The following is a 27,809-nucleotide window of genomic DNA, read 5'->3' as shown; positions in this document are numbered from 1 at the left end:
TCTTAAGGAAGCTATTTTGGATTGATCTCGGGACAGATTATTGTAGAAATTCGGAAAGCGTTTCAGGTATTCTTCTAATATTTAATTAATTTTGATTAATAGTCATGATATACTTTTTCCGTATTTAATTAATTTTGATTAATAGTCATGATATACTTTTTCCGCTGCGTTGTATGTCATGATTCCAACAGGCATTTCATTGTCGCAACAGAAGTTAAAGTAAAAATAGGGGGAAAGAATAGATGGAAAGGTACGAGAATTCTCTTCCCCTCGATTTCACGGTTTCACCCCAATTTGAGAGGAAACAAGTTTGTAGTTGATACACCAACGACAAACTAGTATACAATCTAGCAATTTCTAGAAAAGAAAAAAAGATACAATCTAGCAATAGGTTTACATTGTTGTACACCTTGTTTGAAACCACCAACCCATGGCCAAAAACGCATTTTAAGAAAGCTGTTAGTAATACCAGGGCTCCACCTTGAGAACTAGATCTCCAAGCCATCGAATGGACCACCATGTTACAACTTCACAATGATAGGATATTTTGCTTGTCACAATGGTTAACATGTTTACAAGTTAAACAAGCCGATCATCATGATATACTTGCATACCATGCGAACTTGACAACTTATCTACCGCCTCGTACCCAATCACCATAGCATAATTGCTTTGACCTCCATAGAGCAATGAATAACTTCAAAGCAGAACCGACATATATCAACAAAGATTAGCTATGAGATACAGATCGAAAGATAAAACATACATATTGTCTCTTGTCCTCATTTCTCTACCTCACGTCCCTCCTCAATCTCATCTTTACTCAATGAGGACTAAATATTCTATGCAGTCTCAGTCTCATCATCACTGCTGTCTTCCTGAGCCAGTAATGGACCATCATCTCTATTCTGTTATTAAAAGAGTGCAAAATACGAAAATAAAATTAAATACTGACATTTAATAACTGTCACTAACTCAGGCACAGATTTCTGGCAAGTGCACTAATGTGTTGCATCAAGCGTATGAAGGCTTAAGTAGATTAATTATGAAAATGAACACCATTGGACATCGTAAGGAGTGGATGAAAATTGTGATTCAAAGCTATAGCAAATGAAGAATGGAAGATTGATAGCCACTTAACTAGCTCTAAATTTGAAGATGAGCCATGCCAGACTGGTTTTGAAAAATCATGCCAGAACTCTACAGGTTTGAGCCGTGAAAACTGAAGATCAAGCCATCAAACGGAGCTTTTTTGCGAAATTCAATTTCTCTTTGTTATTTTTATTTTCATTATTTCGGATTAATAGGATACAGACATTGTCATGCTTACTTGATTGATGTTAATTTTCATTGATTTTAATTATATATATATATATATATATTGTTGTTATTTAATATGCAAATTATATTTTAAAAGAAGTTTTACATTTGTAATCATGTTGTCAAACTTGATTCAATCTGAATTGGATTTATAATTCTCCTAGCTTGCGAATTTGATTTCTTCTTTAACTTTTAACGAACCCTATCTTATATATCATTGGAAATCTTGTTAAGTCAACATTATACTGGATTTTGACTTTATTTCAAAATGAGTCCTGAAACTAAAGTTATGATCAGTTTAGTTCAGACGATATAAATTACAGGTATGGGGATGTCAATGAAGGTTCATTTCTTTAGTTTGCCATGGGTATTTGTCAATTAATTTTCAGCATAAACTGGTTCATTTATTTGGCTTTAATAAGAAAAGAAAAGCAAGTCGCTGGGAAAAAAAAGTTTAGAAGGTTGTATGTTTACCATCCTGCAATAATCTTTCAGGCTCTTCTAAGTTCTAACTCATAAGTTCTTTCCCAGCCTTGTATTAGCTTACAATCCATAATCCTCATTAGAACATCTATTCTGTAAGGTTCTTTTAAGTTTTCTAGAGAACAAAAACTTGTAATTGATGTTCATTTGTAGATCCTCTAAGGAAGAGGAGTGATCAAACATGTATTTTCGGGCAGTAAAGACCGTTTTTCTAAAGTGGACTGAATCCCAGGGGAAACTGCTCGTTTTGAACTAGAACCCCAAACAACCCTTTAAAATCATAGTTTTGAACATGGATATGTGTGGAGACAAACCCGACCCATGTCTGAGTTTCAAGAAATGAATGTGAAGCATAGAATATACATACAAGAAGTGTATGACAATTGTTTTAAATTAAAACATATATCATATAAGTGAACACATGTCTGTATAAATGTATGCATATATCCAATGAGTGTCCATGAAGTTTTCGTACGGGTACGTGTGGGGTACCGGGTACAGCTTCATGATAGAAGTACCTGGTAACATAGCTGGAAACTTAACCACCTAAAAATAGCTCATATTCGCATTTTCTTCTTCTATTTTTATCTCTTCTTCAATCTCATTGTTTTTTTGTCTGTAATGTGCAATTGCCGTGATTATTTTGCATATTAATTATATGCAAAGTCATCTCCAAGAGTCGAATTTGATTTGAATGATTTATCTTTAGCAAACACTATTCACATAGGATTAGTGCTGGATTTTACAACCAGCTCATCGACCTGCCTAGCCACTACCTCTCCCTCATGCACGAATCTACAGTTACACATTAATCTTTCTACTGCTTTACATATCCTAGGTAGTTAACATACACCAAGAGATATAATAAGAACTAAGTACATTCATTAGGAAGTTAGAGATTGCTCCTGATGAGAATAAAATGAGAGAGAAACAATTGAGATGGTTTGGTCATGTACAACAAAGCTCAAATGCACCAATTCGAAGAAGTGATAGAATATAATAATACAACGATGAGAATTAGAGGCACGCCTAGGCAACTTGGTTGGAAGCAATTAAGAAGGGCATGATAGTGGTTAACTTAAGAGATGATATAACTTTTCACGATGACTTAATGGGTGAATAAGATTCATATAGATGATCCCAAATAATTGGGAGAAAAGCTATGTTCTTGTAGGGTTCCTACAGTAATTAGTGTAATCAAGTTAGGGGTAAGGGTAATTAGTGGAACTACATTGGAAAATCAAGTCATATAATAGAATGTGTTCCCTTGGTCTTAAAAGTTGTTCTGATTATTAATTTGAAATTCAAAATAGTGAAATTTTTTTCACCTTTGCTGCACTTGATTCGCCATCTAAAGAGCCCCACAAGAGTGCCATCTGTGCCAGCCATTTCTCTCGCTGCTCCGATGGCATGCTTGAAGCCATACTGATCATCAACTCCCGCTCCTTCAAACGCATCTGCAACATCTCCTCGGTATTCTTCTTGAATTCCATGAACTCTTCACGGGAAACACAAGGCTCATGGGTGCTGCTTGGCTCAGTAACAGATGTAGTGGATGATTCACCACTCTCAGTCGGCTTCCTTGATCCAACTCCCCAGAGTCTATATCGGTTTTTCTTATAGGGACCAAATATCTCCTGGACACAACGGTCCTGAACATCTACAGGTAGCTCAGAGGCAGTTGCAGACTCTCCATCACTCTGAAGCTGAGACTGAAGGGCCGCTTCTTGGACTGTGCGGAGTAGAGCATCCTACAAGATAATGATTCCGAGTAGTTTAGAGAACTGCCGAATTAATAACAGTATATTACAAGAAAGAAATTTCAATGTTTTAAGAAAAAAATGCAAACTTACAACAATCGCCAGTTTCTTCTTCTTCTTATCCTCCTTATCATATTTTGGGCTAAATGTTCCATACGCAAATTTGACAATCTCGTCGACTCTCATAGGTCTCTTCTGCACTTATACACTGCATGTTATATGCTATGCATTATGTAAAATTCAGTTGCTTAATTACTAACTTTACTTACGTTCTTATACAGCAACTGGGAAAATGAAGCAGAACCACTATGATGCTCCATCTCATGCTTATCCCGATTCGCCTTGCATATATCAGATTTTTTCTGCGAAAGCGGCATCAATCAGATACTAATATGTGTTTATAGCATAACTTTACGTCATGAATATATGTAAACTTCACCTTGGCAGAATCTGTCTCCCAATAGTAGCATAATGCAGCAAAGTGGAGCCCATCTGCTCGAGGGTCCAAATACCAAAAACGCTCCCAATCATTCTGGTACTTCTCAAAGTATAACTTTTTCAAAAGCCACTTAAATTCTTGGACCATTTTTGGAATTTTATCAGTAAAAACATATGACCAAGCATTCGGATTTCCATCCATAACAAAATATTTCTGCAAAATTTGGAAATATGAGAATTATATTAGCATACCTACCACACAAACCATTGATTCTACAAATTTATATTAACCACATCTTTCCCTCTCTAATCACCATTGGGATGTGGGCGGTCACAACTCTAAAAGGTAAACATCAGAAATAGATATAGAAATGGTAAGGTAGTGGTGAATGTGTAGCGAAACAAATGCTTCATCTACTTTTATATGTCGTGGTTGTAGTCTATCCTTCAAACTACCAAAATTTTGTGTTAATAAATAATACCTCCAAGTCTCTCCAAGCTGCTTCTAAACGGTTGAAAGGTTGATGTGTCCACATGAAGTAAGGGTTGAATAGATCCGCCCGCTTGGCAAGGCAACCTAAGTAGTTGTTGAAATTGGTGCCCCAATCCCCGATAGGCTGCCCGAATTCATTCCACTGTATGACCACCCTCTTCCCCTTTGGAGGCTTCTTGGTATTTGGGTTGTTTCCAGATCTTCCCAACTTCGGAGCCTTTGGTTGATCTATAGAAATAACCATTTAACTGTAAACACTGATCTCTAAAGTTTGACAAGTAAAACAAGTATACCAAAATCAAAGTAATTACAGAAAGATGTTTACTTGGAAAACGTCTCAAGATTTCGGCCTTTGCATTCTGGTACCTCTGAAGAAACTTCTCCTTAAGCTGTTGATAATTTTCTTCTGCTTTGAGAGAGATACCAGACGTCTCTCTCCTATGAGCAAACTCCTGTGCTTTTGAAGGTAGAGGCCTCCTTTCCTTAGAAGGTAGGCAATCAACAAACACAACATCCTCACTGGGAGCAACATACGTAGTGTCAACCTCCAGTATCTCTGAATAAGTCTTGTGGATCTCTTCAGCTGTATCTGGCAATATCTCCTCTGGCCCCAATTGGGTCTCACTGACCTGTCCTGTACTTGCTCTGGACATCTGAGAATCTAAAATTAGTTATCCACAAAATCAAACAAAATCTTAGTCAATCATGCAGACAAAAATTGTTTAAAACATCAACACTTAAAGAGTTATGTGGTATTACAAAGTATCACCTGCTTCTGATGATGATGCCGATGCCGATGACGATGATGTAAGTGTATGTTCGACATCTGGAGTTGGCAAATTAGTGAATGTGCCGCATAAACCACTTACCTTCTTCCTTTTTGCATACAATTTATCAATCTGCCAAATTATTATACAATACAAATAAAGTAGACGAATAAATTATATATAAGTGGTATTGCGAAGTATTGACTCCAAATTCATAAATTAGTAGCACGAGGAAAATAATATACAATTGCTTGGTTAAGCGAAAAGCAAGAGTAAATTACCCCAACAAAAATTAAAGTCTCATATTCAACATAAATTCAAGAAAGTCTCAACTGTAAATACAGAATATTCCATTTTAATTTAGAAGTACATATAGAGCCACTTTTTGTCGTTGGTTTTCCTTTAGTCATATGACATGTATCTTGTTGTAACATTTGCAATTGCATGTGTAAATTGCTTCAACCTAAATCTCGTCTTGACATTGTCTATGGGATATCAGCATTCCAAATAATCTGTGGGTAACAGAAATTATGAGCATAGCTTTGACCTAACTCTTGAGTGTTGGCACTGCAGCATTCAAAAATCCCAGCAAAACTGTGAGATATCAGCAGCTACACAAATGTTCTGTGGATAGAAGAAGTTGTGAATATAGCTAGAACTATAGACCTAAGTTCTTGATTTAAGATAATTAATTAGCATAAAGTCAATTATCATCCATACTCCATAGCGATAGTAATTGTCATAATTTGCACTGCTATATTAGGGTCATTAGTTTAGCTAGGTCGAGCAAACATGGCATAGAAAGAAAGAACTGCATATAGCAATACTAGCCAGCAATCAAAACTGCCTGAATCCCTATTTAAGAAACACAAAACTATGTTTCATGAGCAAAAATATACGCTTAATTCAGGCCAAGTTTCCTACTTTAAACTATGAAGCACTCAAAACCATCACTTTTGGCAATCTAAATATCAACCATTTACAATTCATACATTGTAATTTCAATGAAATCATACTGACCTCAGGCGAGTTGTGGGTGACAAGTGGGACCCTTTCTGGCGGCCGATAGGGAGGAGGAGGAAGCCGGCGAGGTAGAGGAGTGGGCCCGGTCGACGAGGGGCCCACGGTGACATCAGCGAGTCGAGAGGGAAAATACTTCCTTATATCAGAGCTCTTGTAAGTTTGATGCATCTCCTCATTTCCCTCCTCATACAATGCGATGGGATCGGGCCTCAAAAACCTAAACTTATCCGTGTCTAGGGTTTTGGGATTAGGTCTCTCTTTGTTCCCAGTACCCATAATGACTGAATCAGAAAGTCACCTGAGTTCGTTCCCGCAACGCCCGATCGTCCCGCCGGCGAGACGCCATGGCGGCGCTGCTTAGCATCTCCAAGGGATCGGGTCTCCGCCGTTCGAAAGAGGAGTCCGGGGGTCCAGCCGATTATCGTCGTCATCGTCGTAATCGTCGTCGGAAAATCGCTGCGAATCGTCGGACTGGGATCGATGATCTTAATCTGCGCTTTATGATGCATAATTCCGGAGATTGGGGATCTCGCGCTCGTCTGCTCGATCGCGCTTCGGCGCTCATTTTTTTTTGTCTTGTGAAAAATTGGGACTGCGGTTTCGCCCCCCCCCCCCCACCCCAACACAGCACACACACAAGAACCACACCGCACAGCATGTCCGTCGAGCTACTGTGAGCGCAATGGACCGGACGCCGACCGGGACCCACATTCGACTCCTCGAGTGATTTGTACGGATAAGTCGTTATAACATGGGATAGGCCCATAGTATTCCAGTTCATTAAGATTGGATCTTCTAAAGCCTGGCCCACACCAATACATCTGGTTTATCTGCATCTACAAGACTACAATAGCGCAAGTCCTGCTCCACGGCCCACTCAAAATAGTAATTAATATTTCTTTTTTTTTTAATGTAAGTTATTAAACAAGTCGCTGTTTGTCGGTTAATGCGAACCAACAAAGTTCGAGCGATAGCTACGCTTGAATCTTTTCCGAGTTACTGAATAATTAATATTTGAAGAATGCGAATATTCTATATGCATGTTCCTTCAAACTACTTAAAGCCAAAATAATTAATATTTGAAGAATGCGAATATTCTATATTCATGTTCCTTCAAACTGCCTAAAGCCAGATGTGCTAAGACTTCGGCTTGCCAAAGGTCCAAAGGCGATCCTTCATCTAGTTTAAGGCGTACTTGTTAAGATTAGAAGAACAATATGCAAACAGGCGTCTAACCATTTGTGCTACTCACCCGGATTTAGACTGCAAAAAGTGGTCTAGACGCTAAGATTTACCTAGCGGGTAGTAAGGCAGGGTTCCTCGCATAAAAAAAAAACAGACCTACAACACTAGGGAATTTATTATTTCTATTAAAACCTACTAGTATGCACCCCGTGCAAAGCACTACCTCTTATTTTTTTTTTAAATATTGTATTTTGAACTTAACTCCCTCTAAGTTTTAATACATTTAATTTGATTATTGTATGCTTAAAATTAAAAATTATATTTATTCCTCTATACTTAAACTTAAAGGAGGATCCAAGTTTTAATACATTTGATTTTTAGAATAATATCTACTCCTTTATACTTAACGGAGGATCTAAGTTTTAATACATTTGATTTGATTTACCGTTTATGATACAATAAAATATTGTAGCATAAACAATAACATAAAAAAATAGTGGGAGATTTTGGTTACTGTTCACGGTACTAGGGACGATTTAATGTTCACGGCAAGTAGTTAGTGTAGTGTTTTACTATACACGGTACAATAATTTGCTACAGCCGATGGACTAGGTCAATTTACCGTTCACGGCACATTAGTTGTAACGTTTATTGTAGTATGAATAGTAACTCTTTGAATCCTCCTAGAAATATAAAATAGTAGTATGTCATAACCTACGAAATTGATTAGGCACCTGAAAATATAAGCAAAATCAAAATCATGGGTTTGTACACGAATTATTCAAACCTAATTAGCAGTTGTCATAAAATGGGCTAAGGCCCCTATTTTCTCCAAAAAGCAAAAAGGCCTGTAGAATTATCTTACTAATCATTCTTAGTGTATGCACTAGCCACATGAATATCGCTACCCCGCCTTTAAGATAGAAGGGATAAATTAAATTAAAAGAAATCTGTGATTTATTTTATTTCATTGTTATTCGCCCTCAGGCCTCAAATATCAGACATTCATCTATTTATCTACATCTATACTATATATTAAGCAAAACACCCCATTTCAGTCATTGTGGCCACATTTCTAAAATTTAAAAATATCATTACATTTGAAAAATTAATTGTGAATGCTCTCAAACAGGGGAAAAAATTCAACAAAATATCCTCATATTTAGCAAAATCGAAGGAAATGTCGTATCTGGAAAACAATTACAAAAAAGTGCTTTTAAACTTGAAAAAAAATCTAATAAATAAAAATACACTTAAATTAACTCAAAGGGTTGGCGTAGTAGTGGTAATGCCCCGCCAGCGCTTGCTGTTGAGGACGATTCATAGCGGGCTAGTCCCGTATTCTGAATCCCCTAGCAGGTAAAAAAACTCTTAGGGTCAACAGCGCCATCCGCAAAGTGTGAAGCGGAAATTAGTCTTGTCTCGTGGAAATCCCCCCTCGCACACGCCGCTCCCCCCTCCCCCCTCCCCCCTCCCCCCTGCGCCACCGGGAAAAAAAAACACGCTTAGCAGATTCGTTTGGGATACCAGGTGTTTTACTTATTAGTGTTTTTTGTAAAAAAAACACCATGATGTTGTGTTTTCCCTTAAAATATTTTCAAGAAACACACCACTTAATATCAACACTAGTTTGACTCATTATAATATTAGTATTAAACATATTATTAATATATTTTATATTTAAGTATAATAAAATAATATTATAAATATAAATTATAGATATTTAGTTTTATATTTTATTGTAATTATAATTATTAAAATGAATGCAAGTATAGATATTATATAATATATTATAATATTATATTATACATTAATGAGTTATATTATATTATAATTATTATACTATTATTCAAAATAATTTTAATAATTTAGATTATTTTTGGTATATCAAAATTTTGTATTGCTGTATATTATATTTAATATTTTATAATAATGTTATTTTATTATTAATATAATATTATACTATTATTAATAATAATATTATACTATTATTCATTTAAATATAATATTATTAATGAAGCGTAATATTAGTTATTACTAGTATATTATTAATAAATTAATATATTTATAAATATTTTAATATTATTTAATAGATTTAAGTTTTTAAATATGTTAGAGTTTATTAATAGTACTTTAATAATATATTAGTATTTATGATATAAATAAATATTATTATATTATGAATATATTATTTTTACATTAACATTTGTTAGCAATAAATTATTTTATTATTTAAAATTATTTTACTTTATAATAAATTTATTATTTATTACATAATATATTAATATTTTATATATTATATTACATTTACTATACAATATGTTATTATAATATTATTATTATATTGTTATGTTATTATTAAATATGTTACTATTATATAATATTTTTAATTATTAGTTTATTATAACTTATATATTAAAAATTTAATAATATTATAGTGATTATACTATTGTATAGTATATTATTATATCATTATTATATTATTTAAAAATTTAATAATATTATAGTGATTATACTATTGTATAGTATATTATTATATCATTATTATATTATTGTTTATTATCAATAACTTTTTTATTAGTTTATTTGTATTTTATTTTTATTTATTTATTATATAATACATTATTAACATATTAAATATTGGTATTTAATATGTTATTATATTATTATATAAATATTTTATTTATTAAAATTTATATTATTTAATAAATATTACTAATATATTAAATTAACTATAATATAGTATATTATAGTATAATATAATAAGCATGGATAATAACTCTATATTAATTACATTTAATATATTATCTTTAGATATTATATTAACACATTCTCAAACTTAAAACTAAAACAACAAACTTAAAGGAAAATGTTACAGGCACACTGTGAACCACACCACAAACCACAATCTCTCTCTCTACAGTGCAGTGGGCACTACCACATATTTGCTCTAACGCAACGGTTCAAAACCGTTGCGCTAGCCATGGAACCGTCGCCCTACTTAAAGGAAAATGTTACAGGCACACTGTGAACCACACCACAAACCACAATCTCTCTCTCTACAGTGCAGTGGGCACTACCACATATTTGCTCTAACGCAACGGTTCAAAACCGTTGCGCTAGCCATGGAACCGTCGCCCTTGAGCAAGTGCGACGGTTCTCAAACCGCCTCATATGCTGCCGTTGCCCTACCTCTACCGTAACGGTTTTGAACTCTATTGCGACGGTTTTTTGAACCGTGCCCCTACATCTAACGCAACGGTTTTAAAAGGTAAGCGGTTTTTAAGCCATTGCAACGGTTTTGATTGAGCTATTGCGACGGTTTTTAAGCTATTGCAGCGGTTTTGATTGAGCTATTGCGACGGTTTTCAAGCTACTGCAGCGGTTTTTTTAGCTATTACAACAGTTTTAAAAGACCTAACGCAACGGTTTTAGTAGGCTAAAGCTATGGTTTTGATAGAGCTACGGCAACAGTTGGAGCTATTGCAACAGTTTTAAAAGACCTAACGCAACGGTTTTAGTAGGCTATAAGTATGGTTTTAATAAAGCTACAGGGACAGTTGGAGCTATTGCAACAGTTTTAAAAGACCTAACGCAACAGTTTGGATTGAGCTATCGCAACAGTTTGGATCGAGCTATCGCAGCGGTTTTGATCGAGCTATCGCAACGGTTTTAATCGAGCTATTGCAACTGCTCAATCGAAGCTGTTCTTGGTTTCCTACGCCAAAATAATTATAGTATTCAATTACCTGGACAATCTTTTTAAGAACATGGCCAAGTCAAATTTTAATACACAATATAAAAGTGATTATGTTGAGCATAATCAACCATAATGATAAGTGCCAACATACATCAGTATAGTATAAAAACTACAAAGTATTAAATCCACACTACCAACATTTCAACTCAGAAAATATTGTACCGAACTAACATTCAAACAATGTACTTCAACATTTTATTACAAAACATGAAACTTCTCGGTCAAAGATTATATTCTTTATTTGTTTCCAAAAACTTGTTCCTCAATGTCAAATACTCACTAGGAACCTGTCAGTATCAATCTCAATCTTGGCTTTCATCATTTCTGTACCTGTGTAAATTTCCATGAATCAGCATAATTTTTGCAATGATGATAATAAAATTGGGGAAAAAAGATGTTTGAAAAGGAAGTTAAGAGAACAATGTACATCATGCTTGTTTGTTGCCACAATTCCAAATCCAACCATTTTAACAAAAAAGGGTTTGGATAAATTGGGGGAAAAAGTATGTTGTTTCAAGTTACACATGTGACAAATATTACATGGATGCTTCCCAAACAATGAATTTAGGATTGAGAATTCTAGATTTGAAATTACCTCAAATGATCTCTTCTCTTTTGAACTTGATCTAGAATCACCCACTGTTACAGTTTGTCCAAATACTAGTCAATGTCTGCACATGCATCCCTAAGGGCAAAATTTTCATATCAAGTTTTGTAAAATTCTCTAACCGTTAATTCTTGTGACTTTCTTCACGCTAATGTAGCAATGCCATTTTATCCCTAAAAACTAAAAAATTTATCCCTACTTAGTTTTAAACTCACTTACTCGAGAAGAGATTTTGCTTATAAATCTAATACATTATATATGTATATAACATGAAGTAACTTCATAATGAAAAGCACATACAGTCAATACCTTGCCCATGGTATGAAAACTAAGCTCAAGAAGAAACGATATCAGATCTGTGGGGTCCACGCCACAATCCTTCAAACAATGAGCAAAAACCAAAACATTAGAATATAGAAAAAGTACATTACACATGCACACAAACAGTCACATAAATGTAAGCATGCATACGTCCATACATGTATATATGTATGTATAAATTAATTAATGCATGAATAGTTATACGTGTGCGCATACATAGGTACATTGGACCAACATAAATGCATGTGTATAAGATGTGCATAGATAGATAGAGCATCAACTGTGTCTTCCCCTTAAAATGGAGTTAGATATGGACACAACAAAAGATTTATAAAATTTTATAAAAGTATCAAGTCCTTGATCATCGATGGGCACATGTAACAACAAGAAATATGCTAATCTTGCTGAAAGCTATGGAATGAGTGCTAGAACTTCTTACCTCAGAAGATGAGATATACTCCCCTACTATGTACCACAGTTGGGCATTGGTTTCCATCAGCTGTTTAAAGAAACAACCATAAGGTAATATCAATGTGAATACCAAACTTATTAATGAAGTTTTAATAGAAACAAACCAGGAACTGAAAACCATACTTAATTAGCGTCGCAGCTTCATTTTCCCTGCATGGCATCAACACTTCTAAATGTTTCAAAAAATCCCTTGACATTTTGTTAAGTGATTCTTTGCATTAAATAGTATATAATGTAAAGGAGAGTAGGGATTGTTTCTACAAGAATTTGGGTGATCCTCACGCACTGACATGGCAGGCTCAATTTCAGTAGTCCAAGCAGTAGAATTTGGACTGAGCCAATCCAAGTGTGCAACCATATGTTTTCAAGGACTACAGTGATTCTACTGGTTTGTACAGAATAAACTGCGCATGAAGGGACCAAAATAAAGTGCATAGCTTTTGCTGCAGCAAATCAGAGAGGTAATTCCAAATGAAAAGCTTAAACATTGATTTGCACTATGGAATTTAATATCTCAAGGGATAAAATCATGTTTTCATCAACATGAAGGTCAAAATCAATTTCAATAGGCAACAACTTCTGAAACTATATGATGCACAGATGCATCCAAGATGTTCCCATCTGTACGGGTCAACATGTGTGCATTGGTTCTTTCACTAGTTTAATAAGAAAAATTACATAGCAACTAAGCTTGTCCAACTATTTACAGCTAGTTATGAATTTTGCTCAATAATAGAGCAATCATGTATTATTTCAGTTTATAATACATGATGAAAGTACACTAAACAACAAAACATGCAGATGATTGTCCCTGAACTTCTTTCCTAGAACTCAGAAGAATGATCCTAATCTCAGAATCTTGAGCTCCACACCAAAGTCTCCTTTACAGGTCCATATCTAAGTTAACAATGTTCCGCATTTATATGTCAATTGAACCTTCCGACTTATCAGCCCCATGCTGGTCACAAGTGAACTCTTATGTTTCAGGAATAAAGATGGATTTCTGAATATAATCAATAAAATATGCCACATGTCAATTGCTTATATGAACCCTTTCTTGGCTCAAGAACATAAGATTATACTGATATTAGGCATGACTTATAAAAAGTGATATATAACATTATCTTCTTTGTGATGATAAGGATTATATATAGCATACAAGTTGTCTGCAACTCATTTAATTGGGGAACATGACTCAGATACACATCATAACAAATTATCAATTTTTTTGGGACAAAACTTGAGAAATAAAAGTGATATATAACATGCAATAACTAAGCGGGTCATTGAAAAGATTTCATATACATCATCACAGATTTCCCGGCTAATTTATATGCTAGTCAATAACTTTAAAAATCACTAAATTTAACTGGAAAAATCAATTTGAACTCAGAAAGCGGTAGTGGGAATTGAGAAATCAAAATATCGTGAGAAGAGATAGGTGGAGCAAACCCTAGAAAGCTCCCGTTAGCGAGATATGGGCTCAATTTCTGGAGCAACGAGAGTAGCTCGACGATGAAACGAACAAGATGAAAACGGCGACGAAAGTAAATGGACTCCAGCGAGGACTGAAGACGGCGACGAGACCAACGAGAGTAGGTCGACGACGAGAATGACAACAAGCTCGAAGATGATATCGGAGAGGAGATTGGAGATGAGATCCAATATGAAAACAACGACGAATTCAGTGATGAGATCGCCGATTATATGAAGATCTTGGCCACGGCGATTTTAGGGAGCGGAATTTTTTGGCTCACACTAGTACAAAGCAGGGCTGCCCCAACGGTTGAAACCGTTGGGGCAAATCATGACCCCAACAGTTAGAACCGTTGGGGCTGAAAAAAGGACCGTTGGGACAAATTGCGTTGGGGCTGAGTCAGCCCCAACGGTTGCCAAGTTTGCCCCAACGGTTCCAACCGTTGGGGCAGTTAGGCAAATCAAATAAAAAAAAAGATATCAACCATTGGGGCTGGGCACCTTTGTACTGGGGCTCCTTGACAGGCATAGCAATAATAACCCATTGTCAGGCTAATATAGTTGGTGTTAGGCCAAGCCTTTACATCTTAGCAGATACAGGTAAATGTAAATCAACGATTGTCCTGACTTAGAACGCCGTGGTCCTAGTGAATATATTGTAAATAATACAAACTATGAAGATTTTCTTTAGAAGGTTTAAATGCATACCAGTCGTGCTGAAATAAATCCCATGTCAATGATGAGAGAGACATAATTTGGACCACTTGTGGGAACAACATTAATAACCCAAACAGATTTTCCTGCATTTAACAGTGCAGCATAGAACCCGCCTAATCGAGCATTCATGTCAAGCACATTTCTGAGCATGTTAAAAGGTGGAGAGGGATCCTCATCACCAGGCCTCTTTGGATGATCCGAGAAAATCAGAGGTGAAAGAAGAGACCAATAGTTGCGAACAGCAGAGTTCCAATTTAATGCGTCCTCGGCTAAGTCCTTTGAGTGCAAATTTGATGAACGAAAAATAAAATTGTCAATCGGTGTAAAAAGAAATTACAGTTTAAACTATGATCATTTCAAATTACCATGAATTGCAAGTTCAGTTGAGTTTGGATTAACCTAAGAAAAGTCTGTCCACTTGGACCAAGAAAATATCATCTGCATCAGTCAGTTCAAATGTTATTTATTCAACTTCATAATGCAAGATCCAAGATAAGCATTTCCCAACAAAAAAATATGCTGGATCCACTGTTACATAAGAATTGTTAGTATCTTAATGAGCATGTCATGATCAAAGCAAATGATTTAGTATCCAATTCAGTGAGGCATATTCACATTATAAGCCTACTTCATTGAATCTAAACATTTGTCTTAAGCTGATGTAATCTCTCTTATTGACCAATATGGGATATGTTAATGGTGATATTTTTAATGCATAGCTTACCAATTCACATGTAGGTCCAACTATGCCTATAAAGCAATCATGCCCTGTTTACATGCAAGCATACATATCATATCGAGTCAGTTCTATACATGAGCCTCTGCTACTAATTTTTATGTAGACAGACACATTTATTTTTCTATTTTGATAACATAAGTAAAAGTTACATGCACAAATCAACTAGTAGAATGATTGATCAGTAGTTTTGCATTCAACTGAACCAGAAACGAAGTCAATCATCTAGAATTTACCACAAAGTCTGAATAAGAAATAAAGTATAAGAGAAAAAACATACCATTCTTCTCCTAGTCGATTCCACATCTTGCGATGCACATTGTTAGAAGCTGTTTTGAGAAAAGATGCGCTCCTAAGCTGCCGAAGCCACACCCAATATCTAACACAGTTATGGACTTATCTATTATATATGCTAATATATACAGGTGTATGCTAATATATACCTCTGAGATCAGAACAGAATTCTTGATACCACAAAGATTAGTTGCATAATGAAGTCCCCAATCTATGCGGTTAGCCACCTGTTCACTCAAGATGGAAGTGCAAGCTAAAACAAGAGCCATGTTAATTTAGATAGAACCCAACAGTATGCACTAGTTCAACTCCAATCTACAATTAATGTACACAACACTGACGCTTATCTTCCCAGTCCCAACCAATGCACACTGTTGGGTTTTCTTAGCTCAATTAATTTAGATATCTAGACTAGTGATCTCTTGTAGACATTTATATAGAAGCCTGGCAAATGTCACTAAGAAGTCTGCAAATATTTAAGACGTACATGAGGATTTAGGTATGAATTTAATCACAATTTCCATAAATGTGAAACGTGCCTAGTGCATCAAATATTCATTGTGTATGAAATTTTCACTAGGCTTCTATGGTGAATTTGGTGTCTATGAAGGTTAGTCTCATGCATTCAAGAAAATAAGTCATCAATGGGTCATAAGAAAGTGGATAAATCAAATTTAACACAAGCAGTCCAATTTCAATGATACTAATGGTGCATCATTTAGCTTACTAGTCACACATGAGATTAAGATCATATGAGCTACTAGAATTTTTTTTTACAACGTAGATTACATGTGCATATTAGTCAATAAGAGGCAATGATGCATGCCTCACTTACAGATGAAACCATTGACCTCGTCCAAAAAAAACTGGGGACAAATCATGATATGACCACTCACTTCATATGTTTGTCCAAACGGACAGTTCGAACACTTAAACCATAAAAAATGTTGAGGTCTAATTCACGTCAAAAGATTAATATCCTGAATTTAGCAACACACCGACACAGATGGCAAATGTGGTCCTCAAGGTGATGTATTATTCACCTGTTAATACTTAATAAGCTTGACCTTGTTGGTGATTTGATTCTAAGCCTGGCTAACAAAGATGTGATCTGAAGGGATATTAGTTTTATTTATTTCTCATACCAACTGGTATAAGCAAGGAATTAAATCGTCCGCAGCTTAAATAGCAAACAGTTTAGATAAGCTCATAAAGAATTATGAGACTTGACAACTAAAGCTTCTTTAATGGTTCAACAAATTTTGACACTGTTTTAATAAGCATTCAATTAGCATTCAATAAACCATAACTCTTAATAAACTACATGCCATCTATCTGAAGCTTGAAGTCATCACTTTGAATTCATCAGCACCCTTCATATATCTAGTACAGATTTAAGTGCAAGAGACCAAACCACTTGAAAAGATAAAAGAAGTTATCAATCAGCAATCATGTAAATTTCAATGTAGAGGACAAAAGGCAGGAAATAGCAATCAGAAAATAAATTCAGCTGTATGGTAAAAGAATGTAAAGCTAAAATAAGATCAGGTATAGGGTAAAAAATGTGAAGCTATCTCTATTAACATACCTATTACTATTTAAAGAGAAAGGCAAGAAATAGACATGTACCTTTCAATGTAGAGGACAAAAGGCAGTAGCGACGAAGGAGGAGGAGGAGGAGGAGGTAGAGGAGCTCGAATCTACAAATGAAGGAGGCGGAGCTCGAATCAGAGGAGGAGCTCGAATTAGGGATTTTAGGGGAGGAGGCGGCGATAACTCCGACGACGGCAACGATGAGAGGAGGGCGGCGCTTGTTTTGGCGAGAGAGAGGGAAGGAGGGAGGGCGGCGCTGGTTTTGGCGACGAGAAAGGGAGGGAGGCGGAGAGTGAGCTCTGACGATGACGATGAGAGGAGGGCGGCGGCGATGGATTTGGCGAGAGAGAGTGAGGGAGGGAGGGAATTAGAGAGAGATCGGAAATTTTTGGGAGCGGAATTTTTTGGCTCAGCGGCGATTTTAGGGATTTGAGAGAGAGACAGATTTCCTTTGAGCGGTGCGGTCAAACCATGGGCTTTACTAAAGCTCTCCAAAGGCCACTAACAATTATTAAGCCCACAAACAATTATTAGACCTATGGCAACATTTTATATTAAATGTTGTATTAGACCCTGAAAATCGTTACGATAGATATCTAACGCAACAGTTAAAACCGTTGCGCCTTAACCGTTGCAATAGATCAATTATGTGGTAGTGGGGGCCCACACATGATTTTTTTAAAAAAATCATATGTGGGCCCCACTGCACTGTAGAGAGAGAGAGATTGTGGTTGAAGGTGTGGTTCACAGTATGCCTGTAACACCACTCAAACTTAAAACACTTAAAAGTTGTTTTGAAATAAGTGTTGCGTTTTTTGTTTGAGAATCATTTAGCTCAAAAAGCACCGTGGTTTCCAAACTCATGGTGTTTCGTTTTTGGCAAAAACACCATGGAAACAAATAAAACGCCATGGTATCAAAACGGAGCCATAGTTATTTGTTTCCATTACAATTCGACTTTGAACACTCTCCTTAAATTTTACGTCATGCATGCATCACTTGCGGAAGAGTACTTTCTCCAATTAATATATTTCTTGGAGCATTGTTATTCTTTCTCTCATGTTCTGTACTCTCCACTTTCCCAACTAATAACACTGATCATCTACCTGCTCCCACCTCAAGGATTTGGCAGAATCTCTGTCCACATTCATTAGCTGGGGAGAACAAACGTATCAAGCGCAAAAGGATCGAGAGCAGCGACATCCCACGCTCCTTGGCCAATGGAATGAAAGCCCGATTAATGGATCACCGTCTGTCCCTATCAAACGCTCCCAAACCAGGATTCGGATCCTCTCCACTACAAAAAAAATAGTAGAGGGACCACTACATAATCACAGCTATTATTTCAGTCTTGATCACGCTCCCAAACCATGCATGACCACATAACTTTTCATCACGAAGCTCCGACCTACACCAGAAGAACCATGATCCAAAGGGGCCCCACTGAGCCGCTGACTAGGATATATCGAGGTCGGGTGCCGCGGTGCGGACCGAAGATAGCCTGCTTTGAAAAAACGGTCCAATTCTGTTCCATTTTTTGCCGAACATTATTTCAGTCTTGATCAGGGAGAGGGTTTCTAGACATGCTCCGATACTTTGTAATTATCTATATTATTATTTTTTGTAATTATTAATTTATCATGATGTTTTTAGATTTAATTGCACATTTCACTGGGAAAAAAATATATCAAACGTGAGCCGGAGCTAGAGTAAACAACAAATTGATAAGAGGAATATAAGAAAAAACCACTTTAATAGTTTAGCCGTTGAAGAAATTAGTCTCCTTCATTTAAGGCCTAACATCATGTATATTGTGATTGAATAATGACTTAGAGCAAGTGCAACAAGCTTTCAATTGAGTCCTAATCAGCAAGCTCCAAAGAGCTCTCAAGACATAACCCACCATTTTCAATGCCACATCACCCTACTAACTAATGTTGATCTCCAACAAACTCCTAGTTAGGAGCTCCACGATATCAAAAAAAAAAAAACCCTCTTCCATTTTAGTTTTGTAACAATATCAAAAAAACCTTCTTCCATTTAACAACTATTTTCAACTTGGGTTTTGGGTTTAAAAGTAGGGGGGTTTTGTAAAAGAGTACTTTCTCCAATTAATATATTTCTTGGAGCATTGTTATTCTTTCTCTCATGTTCTGTACTCTCCACTTTCCCAACTAATAACACTGATCATCTACCTGCTCCCACCTCAAGGATTTGGCAGAATCTCTGTCCACATTCATTAGCTGGGGAGAACAAACGTATCAAGCGCAAAAGGATCGAGAGCAGCGACATCCCACGCTCCTTGGCCAATGGAATGAAAGCCCGATTAATGGATCACCGTCTGTCCCTATCAAACGCTCCCAAACCAGGATTCGGATCCTCTCCACTACAAAAAAAATAGTAGAGGGACCACTACATAATCACAGCTATTATTTCAGTCTTGATCACGCTCCCAAACCATGCATGACCACATAACTTTTCATCACGAAGCTCCGACCTACACCAGAAGAACCATGATCCAAAGGGGCCCCACTGAGCCGCTGACTAGGATATATCGAGGTCGGGTGCCGCGGTGCGGACCGAAGATAGCCTGCTTTGAAAAAACGGTCCAATTCTGTTCCATTTTTTGCCGAACATTATTTCAGTCTTGATCAGGGAGAGGGTTTCTAGACATGCTCCGATACTTTGTAATTATCTATATTATTATTTTTTGTAATTATTAATTTATCATGATGTTTTTAGATTTAATTGCACATTTCACTGGGAAAAAAATATATCAAACGTGAGCCGGAGCTAGAGTAAACAACAAATTGATAAGAGGAATATAAGAAAAAACCACTTTAATAGTTTAGCCGTTGAAGAAATTAGTCTCCTTCATTTAAGGCCTAACATCATGTATATTGTGATTGAATAATGACTTAGAGCAAGTGCAACAAGCTTTCAATTGAGTCCTAATCAGCAAGCTCCAAAGAGCTCTCAAGACATAACCCACCATTTTCAATGCCACATCACCCTACTAACTAATGTTGATCTCCAACAAACTCCTAGTTAGGAGCTCCACGATATCAAAAAAAAAAAAACCCTCTTCCATTTTAGTTTTGTAACAATATCAAAAAAACCTTCTTCCATTTAACAACTATTTTCAACTTGGGTTTTGGGTTTAAAAGTAGGGGGGTTTTGTAAATTTTTTTTTAATGCTTGGGAGCTCCCAAGCGCTTCACAAATTTGTGGAGCGCTTGGGAGCTCCCAAGAGCTCCGGTGGGCCCCACTGGCCACATCAGCCTAGGGAGCCCCTTGGGAGCTTGCTGGGAGTTTGTTGGAGGGGGGTTCACGAGCTCCAACCGTCACGTAGGCCTTGAGAGCGGCGGTGGGAGCTTGATGCACTTGCTCTTAGGGACTAAAAAACATGGAGCATGTGAGGTGTCAGCTCCCTGTCCCATGATGCACTGTTCATGGGAGTCGGCTCCCTATCCTATAATGTATTGTTCATAGTTCATGAACAATACATCATGAGACAAGTAACCGATATCATGAGAGTAGGAGCCGACAACTTATCTGGGCCCATGTAGTTTTTTTGGTCCTGTAGCACCACCTTGTCATTATAAGCGGTAGGCGTTAGGTGATGATGTTGACCTGATAGTCAAACCCTTTACCGGTGCAAAATGACAGCATCACCCCTATTTCCCGGTGATCTGTAGAGCTTTCAGCCTTTCTGACTTCAACGAAACCGGCGTTTGTCGGTCGCCTTCCTTCTTGGACCCCAAGAATCCCGACTGTCAGTATTTAAGACCTCGTTGTTCGGCGCTGCCGTCCCCGTGCTCTCATTTTCTGCTCTCATCTTCTGGAAAAAAAAAGAAAGAAATAAAGAGAGAGAGACAGAGAGGGAGAGGAAAAATGGCGTTCGAAAAGATCAAGGTCGCGAATCCGATCGTTGAGATGGATGGTGAGATCTCGTTCTTTTGATCCATTTATTCCTTGCATAGATCTGTTCGTTTTATTATTATTATTATTATTATTATTATTATTATTTTGGTGTTTAGATCTTTTAACTTGATCTCTTGTTTGTTCTCTTCTATCATTTTGTTGCTAATGACATTTGAGTGACTGATCGAATCCTCAGAGTCTAGTGCCGATTATTCTGGAGATTTAGGATCCGTTTCAAAGTTTGACCTTCAGATTCTTCGAGTAGAAATCTCATGATTTGCCGAAAATGGATAATACTAGAAATTTATTAGATCTTCTTTTTGAAGGAGTTGATTTTTTCTTGGCTACTTCCTTGGGTTTCTAATTTTTTTATTGTATATTTGATTGTGGATTCAAGTGTTTGTAAACTTATCTCATCTGATTTCATTCAAGTGTTTGTGAATGATCTGTACTAATTCAAGTAGGGTGGAGAAGTTGATTTCTATGAGCCAGAGCAATTCGCTATTAGCCCTCAGATTAACTTTGTTCATAGTATTCTCATCAATCTTTTTAAGTTATACTTCTACTATCAAAGTTTATTAAGTGGTGAATGGTGAAATAGTGCTCATTGTTTTCACGCGTAGAGTTATAATTAATTGAATATTTTTGTTGCATTTAGTGACTTAACGTGAATGAAAGGACAAATTTCTGTGTAGGAATATAGGAATAGAAGATCTAAGGGACTATGCAAGACTAATTCGATGAATTAATAACAAAAATGTAAATGAAAAGGAAGAAAAGAAAAAAAAAATAAAGAAAATGCCAAAAAATGCATCATCGTGTTATTTTTATTACTGAAAGCTGGTATTTGTCTATTTATTCATTTTTTTTGTATGTTTTCCGAAAATTTGCGTGGAAATTACTTTGGGAGAAACTAATAACTATATGCATCTTCAGCTGCCTTACGCTTTTCTACTTTGTGTATTGTGAATCAAGTCTTTCTTTGCAATGTTTCTTATGTTAATCTTTCATGCAGGGGATGAGATGACCCGAGTCTTTTGGAAATCAATTAAAGATAAGGTATTAGAACTGACTAGTCTAAATTTGTGTTATATTATGCTATATGTTTTCTTTCAATGTGAACTAAGATGGTACGTTGATGACCTTGCAGCTTATTTTTCCCTTCTTGGATTTGGATATAAAGTACTTTGACCTTGGCCTTCCTCATCGTGATGCCACCGAAGATAAAGTTACAGTAGAAAGTGCGGAAGCTACTCTTAAGTAAGCATCAACATGTTATACTTATAATTTTTAATTTATGTATCTAGCCCTAAGAAATAATAGGTTATAGTGCTTCAATAATTTATTCCATGTCTACTTTTATTTTTTACTTGAGTTAACTATTTCAAATATGTTCATCGGTGTCTATTTTAGGTTTTTGCCCAGTTCTCTCTGTTTCTTTATATTAAAAAAGAAAGGTTTGTCACCAAGAATATCTTAATTATCTGTGGACTGGAATCAAGCTAACATGACCCTCTTGCAGGTATAATGTAGCAATCAAATGTGCAACAATAACTCCAGGTAAAGCTTCTCTCTTTATACTCATTGTTGTCATTGTAGTGTAAAATTCTTAATTCTGATTGCATTTGACTTTTATTTCTCTGCAATATTTGTTATGCAGATGAAGCTCGGATGGAGGAATTCAAACTGAAATCCATGTGGAAAAGTCCTAATGGAACAATCAGAAACATCTTGAATGGTGTGATAACTTGTTTTCTTTGATTGTCAAAAAAGTTAATCGTGGATGTTAGACATGTAATTTTATTTGAGCAAGATCATAATCTTTTCTCTTTGTAGGTACTGTATTTAGAGAGCCTATTATCTGTAAAAACGTCCCCCGGCTTGTACCAGGTACTTAAAAATCTCGTGTCTAATATAACAGCATTCGCAGATAAAAGGTTGGCTTTTTTAGCCTTATTATTCTTCTTCTTCTCATCCTCCTCCTTCTGTTGCCCCGCAGGATGGACAAAGCCCATATGCATTGGAAGGCATGCATTTGGCGATCAGTACAGAGCAACTGATTTAGTTGTCAAAGGACCTGGCAAGCTCAAATTAGTATTTGGTACGGCCTATTATTGTTGCATTGTTCATTTATAACATAGGAAAAAGTTACGTTAGTAGTTTATTTGCTTATACCTTTTAACACTTGAATTTTGTTAGTGTAGAAAGTAGCTTCATTGTTGCCCCTGTTCACTACTTGATATATTTGTTTCTCTATCTTATCGTATATTTTTAATTCATATTTCACAGAGGGAAAAGAAGAGGAGGTACAATTAGAGGTTTTCAACTTCACCGGTGCCGGAGGTGTAGCCTTATCAATGTACAACACAGACGAGGTATTAGATCTTTATTTTGTTTATCCAACTGCTTTATATGTTAAAATGATATTCTTTGCCTCCATCCTAAAATTAATATACCATCATTCAATTGTGTCAGTCTATCCGTGCCTTTGCTGAGGCTTCGATGAATACTGCCTACGAGAAGAAGTGGCCTCTTTATTTGAGCACAAAAAATACGATTCTGAAGAAATATGACGGAAGGTATGCATATTATATACCCGTATTAGGTTACAACCATTTTTATTATGTCCTAACACCTGCCCCTTCACCTGCTTGAATTGGGGATGATTCAATTTCTCACTTGTTTTTTCTACCTTGCAGGTTCAAGGACATATTCCAGGAAGTTTATGAAGCTGGATGGAAATCCAAGTTTGAGGATGCTGGAATATGGTGAGGATGGCTTGTGGTTGCTTGTGCATGCAAATATTTAAAGTTTATAGCATCAGTCTCATGTTTCTGATAAATCGACAGGTATGAACATCGTCTCATTGATGATATGGTTGCATATGCACTTAAAAGTGAAGGTGGCTACGTATGGGCTTGCAAGAACTATGACGGAGATGTCCAGAGTGATTTCTTAGCTCAAGGTTCACACTTCATTGAGTTGATTTTCCTCTCTTATTTGGTTTCTCTTAAATTTGCTTACAGGAATTTCTAGAATATGTTGAAGCTTGTGGTGTATACAATCAATCTGAGTCAGGATATACATATCTATGCACTGATTAAATTTTGTCGTGGTTCTCCAGGTTTTGGATCTCTAGGCTTGATGACGTCAGTACTGGTAAGTATTGTATGAATATGCTTGGTTTTAGAGATGAACCGTCTTTAATATTGTGTCTTTAAACTTTGGGTCTATGCTTGACTACATATTACGTCTTAGATGCTAGGATTTTTAACTCAGTCTTTATTCAAAAGGAAAAATGTTGGGTTGAAAACCTGTCAGGGATTTCATCTGTTTCCTAAAGGATACATATTTTTGCATCATAACCTACAGAGTTTGTTTTGATTGCCACATTAATTCCAACTTAAATCATTAATTTTCACCAAACAAGTCGTTCTGTAGCGAGGAAAGATTCTTTGGATTAGAGAAAAGGCATCCATGTTTCTAATCTAAAGAAAAGGCCCTTTTCCAATCGGAATAAAATTTTAATAGAAAGTTGATAGCCAAATGAGTCATTACTTTGGATTTCTGAAATTCTTTGGAACAAGGAATGGAGTTTATAGGCTATATATATATCTTACGATTGGGTTTATCAAAACATGCCCAAAATTTTGTCAGTCAATTTGCTTCTAAACTGGATCCTGAGCTGTTTGTGTTTGTCATTATATTGATCGGGTTTATCAAATCATGCCCAAATTTTTGTGAGTCAATTTGCTTCTAAACTGGATCCTGAGCAGTTTGTGTTTGTCGTTATATTGTTAACACTCAGTTTTTCCCCCTCATTCAGTAGTGAGTAAAGGCGAAACCTACTTCTGAAAATTTCATCTGTTTCAGGTTTGTCCTGATGGAAAAACAATTGAAGCTGAAGCAGCTCATGGAACAGTAACCCGACACTACAGGGTCCACCAAAAAGGAGGCGAAACTAGTACGAATAGCATAGCTTCAATCTTTGCATGGTCTCGAGGGCTTGCACACAGGTACAATATTACTGCCCGACCTTAGGGGGTTGTTAGTGGGAAAAATTTTCCGGATGCGAACTTCAAAATCTCCAAGCTGTGTTAGTTAGTGAAGGTTTTAAGCTTTTATTTAAACATGATGTGTAGCCTCTTAATTAAGGGTAAGGTGCTAGCGAAGAGCTATTAAAGTAGTTATCCAAACTTATTATTATTTAACGAATGATAACATATTGTTCTAGTTAAATTTTAGAACTGCCTGTTGTAAATTCAAGTGTGCAAGGTGCACACTGTATTTGATAGCCATCTAAAAACTAGATTCTAAAATGGAGCTTGTATCTCAAAACCCTTCCACTAGTTCCCCCTAGTGAGTTTAAAACTAAATATTTTGGAATATATTTAGTTATGTCATAGAATTATACCCTTTTATTGCACCTTTTTGAAGACTATATATCTAATAATTTTTAGATATTGTTTGCATGTGTTCACAAATAATATATTGTCAAGAAATGGATTGTTTATTTTAACATGGATGAATCATATTTTAACATGGATGAAATCACAGTTTCATTGCTTTACATAGCAACTAGGGTTGCATCAAAATATACGTATCCGATGATTTATCTATATCCGTAAATGTTAGGATGCAGATATAGTTACTAACGGTTACATATATGTAGTGAAATACCCGTATCTGTATCCGAAATATCCAAATATATGTTGATCATACAGTTGCAATTGTTTTAATTATTAGATTAATGCAATTGAGGCTGCTTTTGATGAGCTTTTCGGATATTACAAACATTAATTAGTTTTTATGAACTATATTCTTTTCAATATTATCTGTTTTTTGCATATCGGTTTTGTATCCGCAAGTGTATATGTTTTTTTTTTTCGATTTTAGTGAATACGGTTATGAGTTTTCCTTACTATGGCATATCCGTATCCATACGTGTGATTGGTGATTAGTAAGCGGATATGGATATGGTAAGTATCATATCCGAACCGTATCCGAACCGTTTGCACTCCTAATGGCAACTATATGAATATGATCATGATAGAACCGATAATATTGTGAGTTGTTTGCTTGGAATTTTAAACTGCTCTACGTGATTTGGTGTGTGAACAGAGCCAAGCTAGATGACAATGCTAGATTGCTTGATTTCACTCAAAAACTTGAAGCTTCTTGCATTGGAACTGTGGAGTCTGGGAAGATGACCAAAGATCTTGCCCTCCTCATTCATGGATCCAAGTATTATCTGGCTCTTTTAACTACTTTTCGTCTATTAAAACTATTTCTCTTCAATTTATTAAATGGAAAAGCCAAAAAATGCTCTATTTTCCAGGGTGACCCGTGATCAGTATCTGAATACTGAGGAGTTCATTGATGCTGTTGCCGCAGAGCTTAGAGCAAGACTCTGAGCAAAGAGGTATTTTTTATTATTACTTAGTGACAATTGGCTTGTAATATCCTTAATTTTAAATGCATTCTGATTTTTTTTCCTGAACATCATTTGTTGCCCTAATATTGATTGTATTGTTTACTCCAGGTGTGAGCGGCATTAGGATGTGATGAAGAGGCATTTTTACTAAAATAAGAAAAGTTTTTCCCTTTGCCATCATTGTTTGAGGTGAACTCAAATATTTTAAAGAATTTTGTACTTGTGCGAATGCAAGTTGAGAACACTTTTCATTTTCATCTATTGAGACCTGTAGCATTGGGTTCTTGTGGTACTTTGTGTATGCCATTTGATCAATGATTTTTCTTGGATGAAGTTTGCTGCCTATGGATTTGGTATGGTACAGAATTCGATCTTCCATATTTTCTTATCTACTCTCACAATTTGTTAGAATTGGTCCGTTTTTTCGAATACACCCTTATAAAAAGGGACTACATTCTCATGTAATAAGCAACGAGATTTTCCCTAGCCATTTGAAAAATATAGAGGGAAAATCTTGCATAGATACAGCACTTACATTCACTTTTTGCCCGTCATTGGCCATAACGTCCGCACATCGATTACCTCCCCTCCATATATGGCTAACTTTGAACCGTTGCAAAGAGAGAAGCATTTGTTACAATCACAAAGAAGTGATTCATCATCACAAGCTACAGGCTTTTGAAGTTGAGAGATTGTGCTAAGAGAGTCTCCTTGGCCAAATATTTTGGAAGCTTGTTGATAATTGTATATAGCCCAAACTGAGTTGCCTTCAATTCAGCACCCGCAACAGAAGTACCTGAGGCGTGCTCGGAACTGGCAAGAATAATTTGACCGTTGTGATTCCTCGTAACAAAACCGGCTCCTGCTTGTGGATAGTTAGCATGCTGGGAAACATCAAAGTCAACCTTAATCGTTCCAAAGTTGGGCAAACGCCATCTCACCTGATCGATCGTGGTAAATTTCCTGCGATATATAGCGTACAATGGTCATTGTACTTAAACCATATT

General features: G+C 36.1%; 2 protein-coding genes across 4 annotated transcripts; one reads left to right on the top strand and one right to left on the bottom strand.

Annotated features, from left to right (window-relative positions):
• On the bottom strand, nucleotides 252-6,825 carry LOC109840742. 3 transcript variants are annotated; one of them, XM_020409491.1, is made up of 10 exons: nucleotides 6,583-6,825; nucleotides 6,282-6,501; nucleotides 5,264-5,393; nucleotides 4,820-5,155; nucleotides 4,484-4,722; nucleotides 4,003-4,215; nucleotides 3,833-3,925; nucleotides 3,657-3,758; nucleotides 3,132-3,554; nucleotides 774-908 (listed from the first exon to the last, which is right to left on the bottom strand). In XM_020409491.1, the coding sequence occupies exons 2-10, from the start codon at nucleotides 6,450-6,452 to the stop codon at nucleotides 843-845; spliced, it is 1,773 nt and encodes a 590-aa protein (XP_020265080.1). In that variant the 5' UTR covers nucleotides 6,453-6,501; nucleotides 6,583-6,825; the 3' UTR covers nucleotides 774-842. The 3 variants fall into 3 exon arrangements, with proteins under 3 accessions (XP_020265079.1, XP_020265080.1, XP_020265081.1); XM_020409490.1 differs by lacking the exon at nucleotides 6,583-6,825 and having other exon boundaries at nucleotides 252-908; nucleotides 6,282-6,573; XM_020409492.1 differs by lacking the exon at nucleotides 6,583-6,825 and having other exon boundaries at nucleotides 4,820-5,147; nucleotides 6,282-6,405.
• On the top strand, nucleotides 21,240-27,147 carry LOC109840741 (cytosolic isocitrate dehydrogenase [NADP]-like). The gene is made up of 16 exons (XM_020409489.1): nucleotides 21,240-21,387; nucleotides 22,384-22,427; nucleotides 22,519-22,628; nucleotides 22,891-22,928; nucleotides 23,029-23,106; nucleotides 23,205-23,258; nucleotides 23,368-23,469; nucleotides 23,658-23,743; nucleotides 23,844-23,947; nucleotides 24,068-24,136; nucleotides 24,218-24,333; nucleotides 24,493-24,527; nucleotides 25,242-25,384; nucleotides 26,490-26,612; nucleotides 26,707-26,790; nucleotides 26,911-27,147. The coding sequence occupies exons 1-15, from the start codon at nucleotides 21,339-21,341 to the stop codon at nucleotides 26,780-26,782; spliced, it is 1,227 nt and encodes a 408-aa protein (XP_020265078.1). The 5' UTR covers nucleotides 21,240-21,338; the 3' UTR covers nucleotides 26,783-26,790; nucleotides 26,911-27,147.

This window comes from Asparagus officinalis, chromosome 5 (assembly GCF_001876935.1).
Source record: "Asparagus officinalis chromosome 5, Aspof.V1, whole genome shotgun sequence".
Taxonomy (NCBI): Eukaryota; Viridiplantae; Streptophyta; class Magnoliopsida; order Asparagales; family Asparagaceae; genus Asparagus; species Asparagus officinalis.
The sequence above is the reverse complement of the archived record's forward strand: the minus strand, read 5'-3'. Positions and strand labels throughout refer to the sequence as shown.

What these genes read in the sequence shown, in the direction of transcription:
- LOC109840741 (XM_020409489.1), top strand. Translation starts at nt 21,339, where the DNA reads ATGGCGTTCGAAAAGATCAAGGTCGCGAATCCGATCGTTGAGATGGAT. An exon ending in CGTCCCCCGGCTTGTACCAG is followed by an intron (nt 23,259 to 23,367) that starts GTACTTAAAAAT and finishes GTTGCCCCGCAG; the next exon opens with GATGGACAAAGCCCATATGC. An exon ending in TTTGAGGATGCTGGAATATG is followed by an intron (nt 24,137 to 24,217) that starts GTGAGGATGGCT and finishes ATAAATCGACAG; the next exon opens with GTATGAACATCGTCTCATTG.
- LOC109840742 (XM_020409490.1), bottom strand. Translation starts at nt 6,560, where the DNA reads ATGGGTACTGGGAACAAAGAGAGACCTAATCCCAAAACCCTAGACACG. An exon ending in GGCATCATCATCAGAAGCAG is followed by an intron (nt 5,156 to 5,263) that starts GTGATACTTTGT and finishes AACTAATTTTAG; the next exon opens with ATTCTCAGATGTCCAGAGCA. An exon ending in CAGCTTGGAGAGACTTGGAG is followed by an intron (nt 4,216 to 4,483) that starts GTATTATTTATT and finishes CAAATTTTGCAG; the next exon opens with AAATATTTTGTTATGGATGG.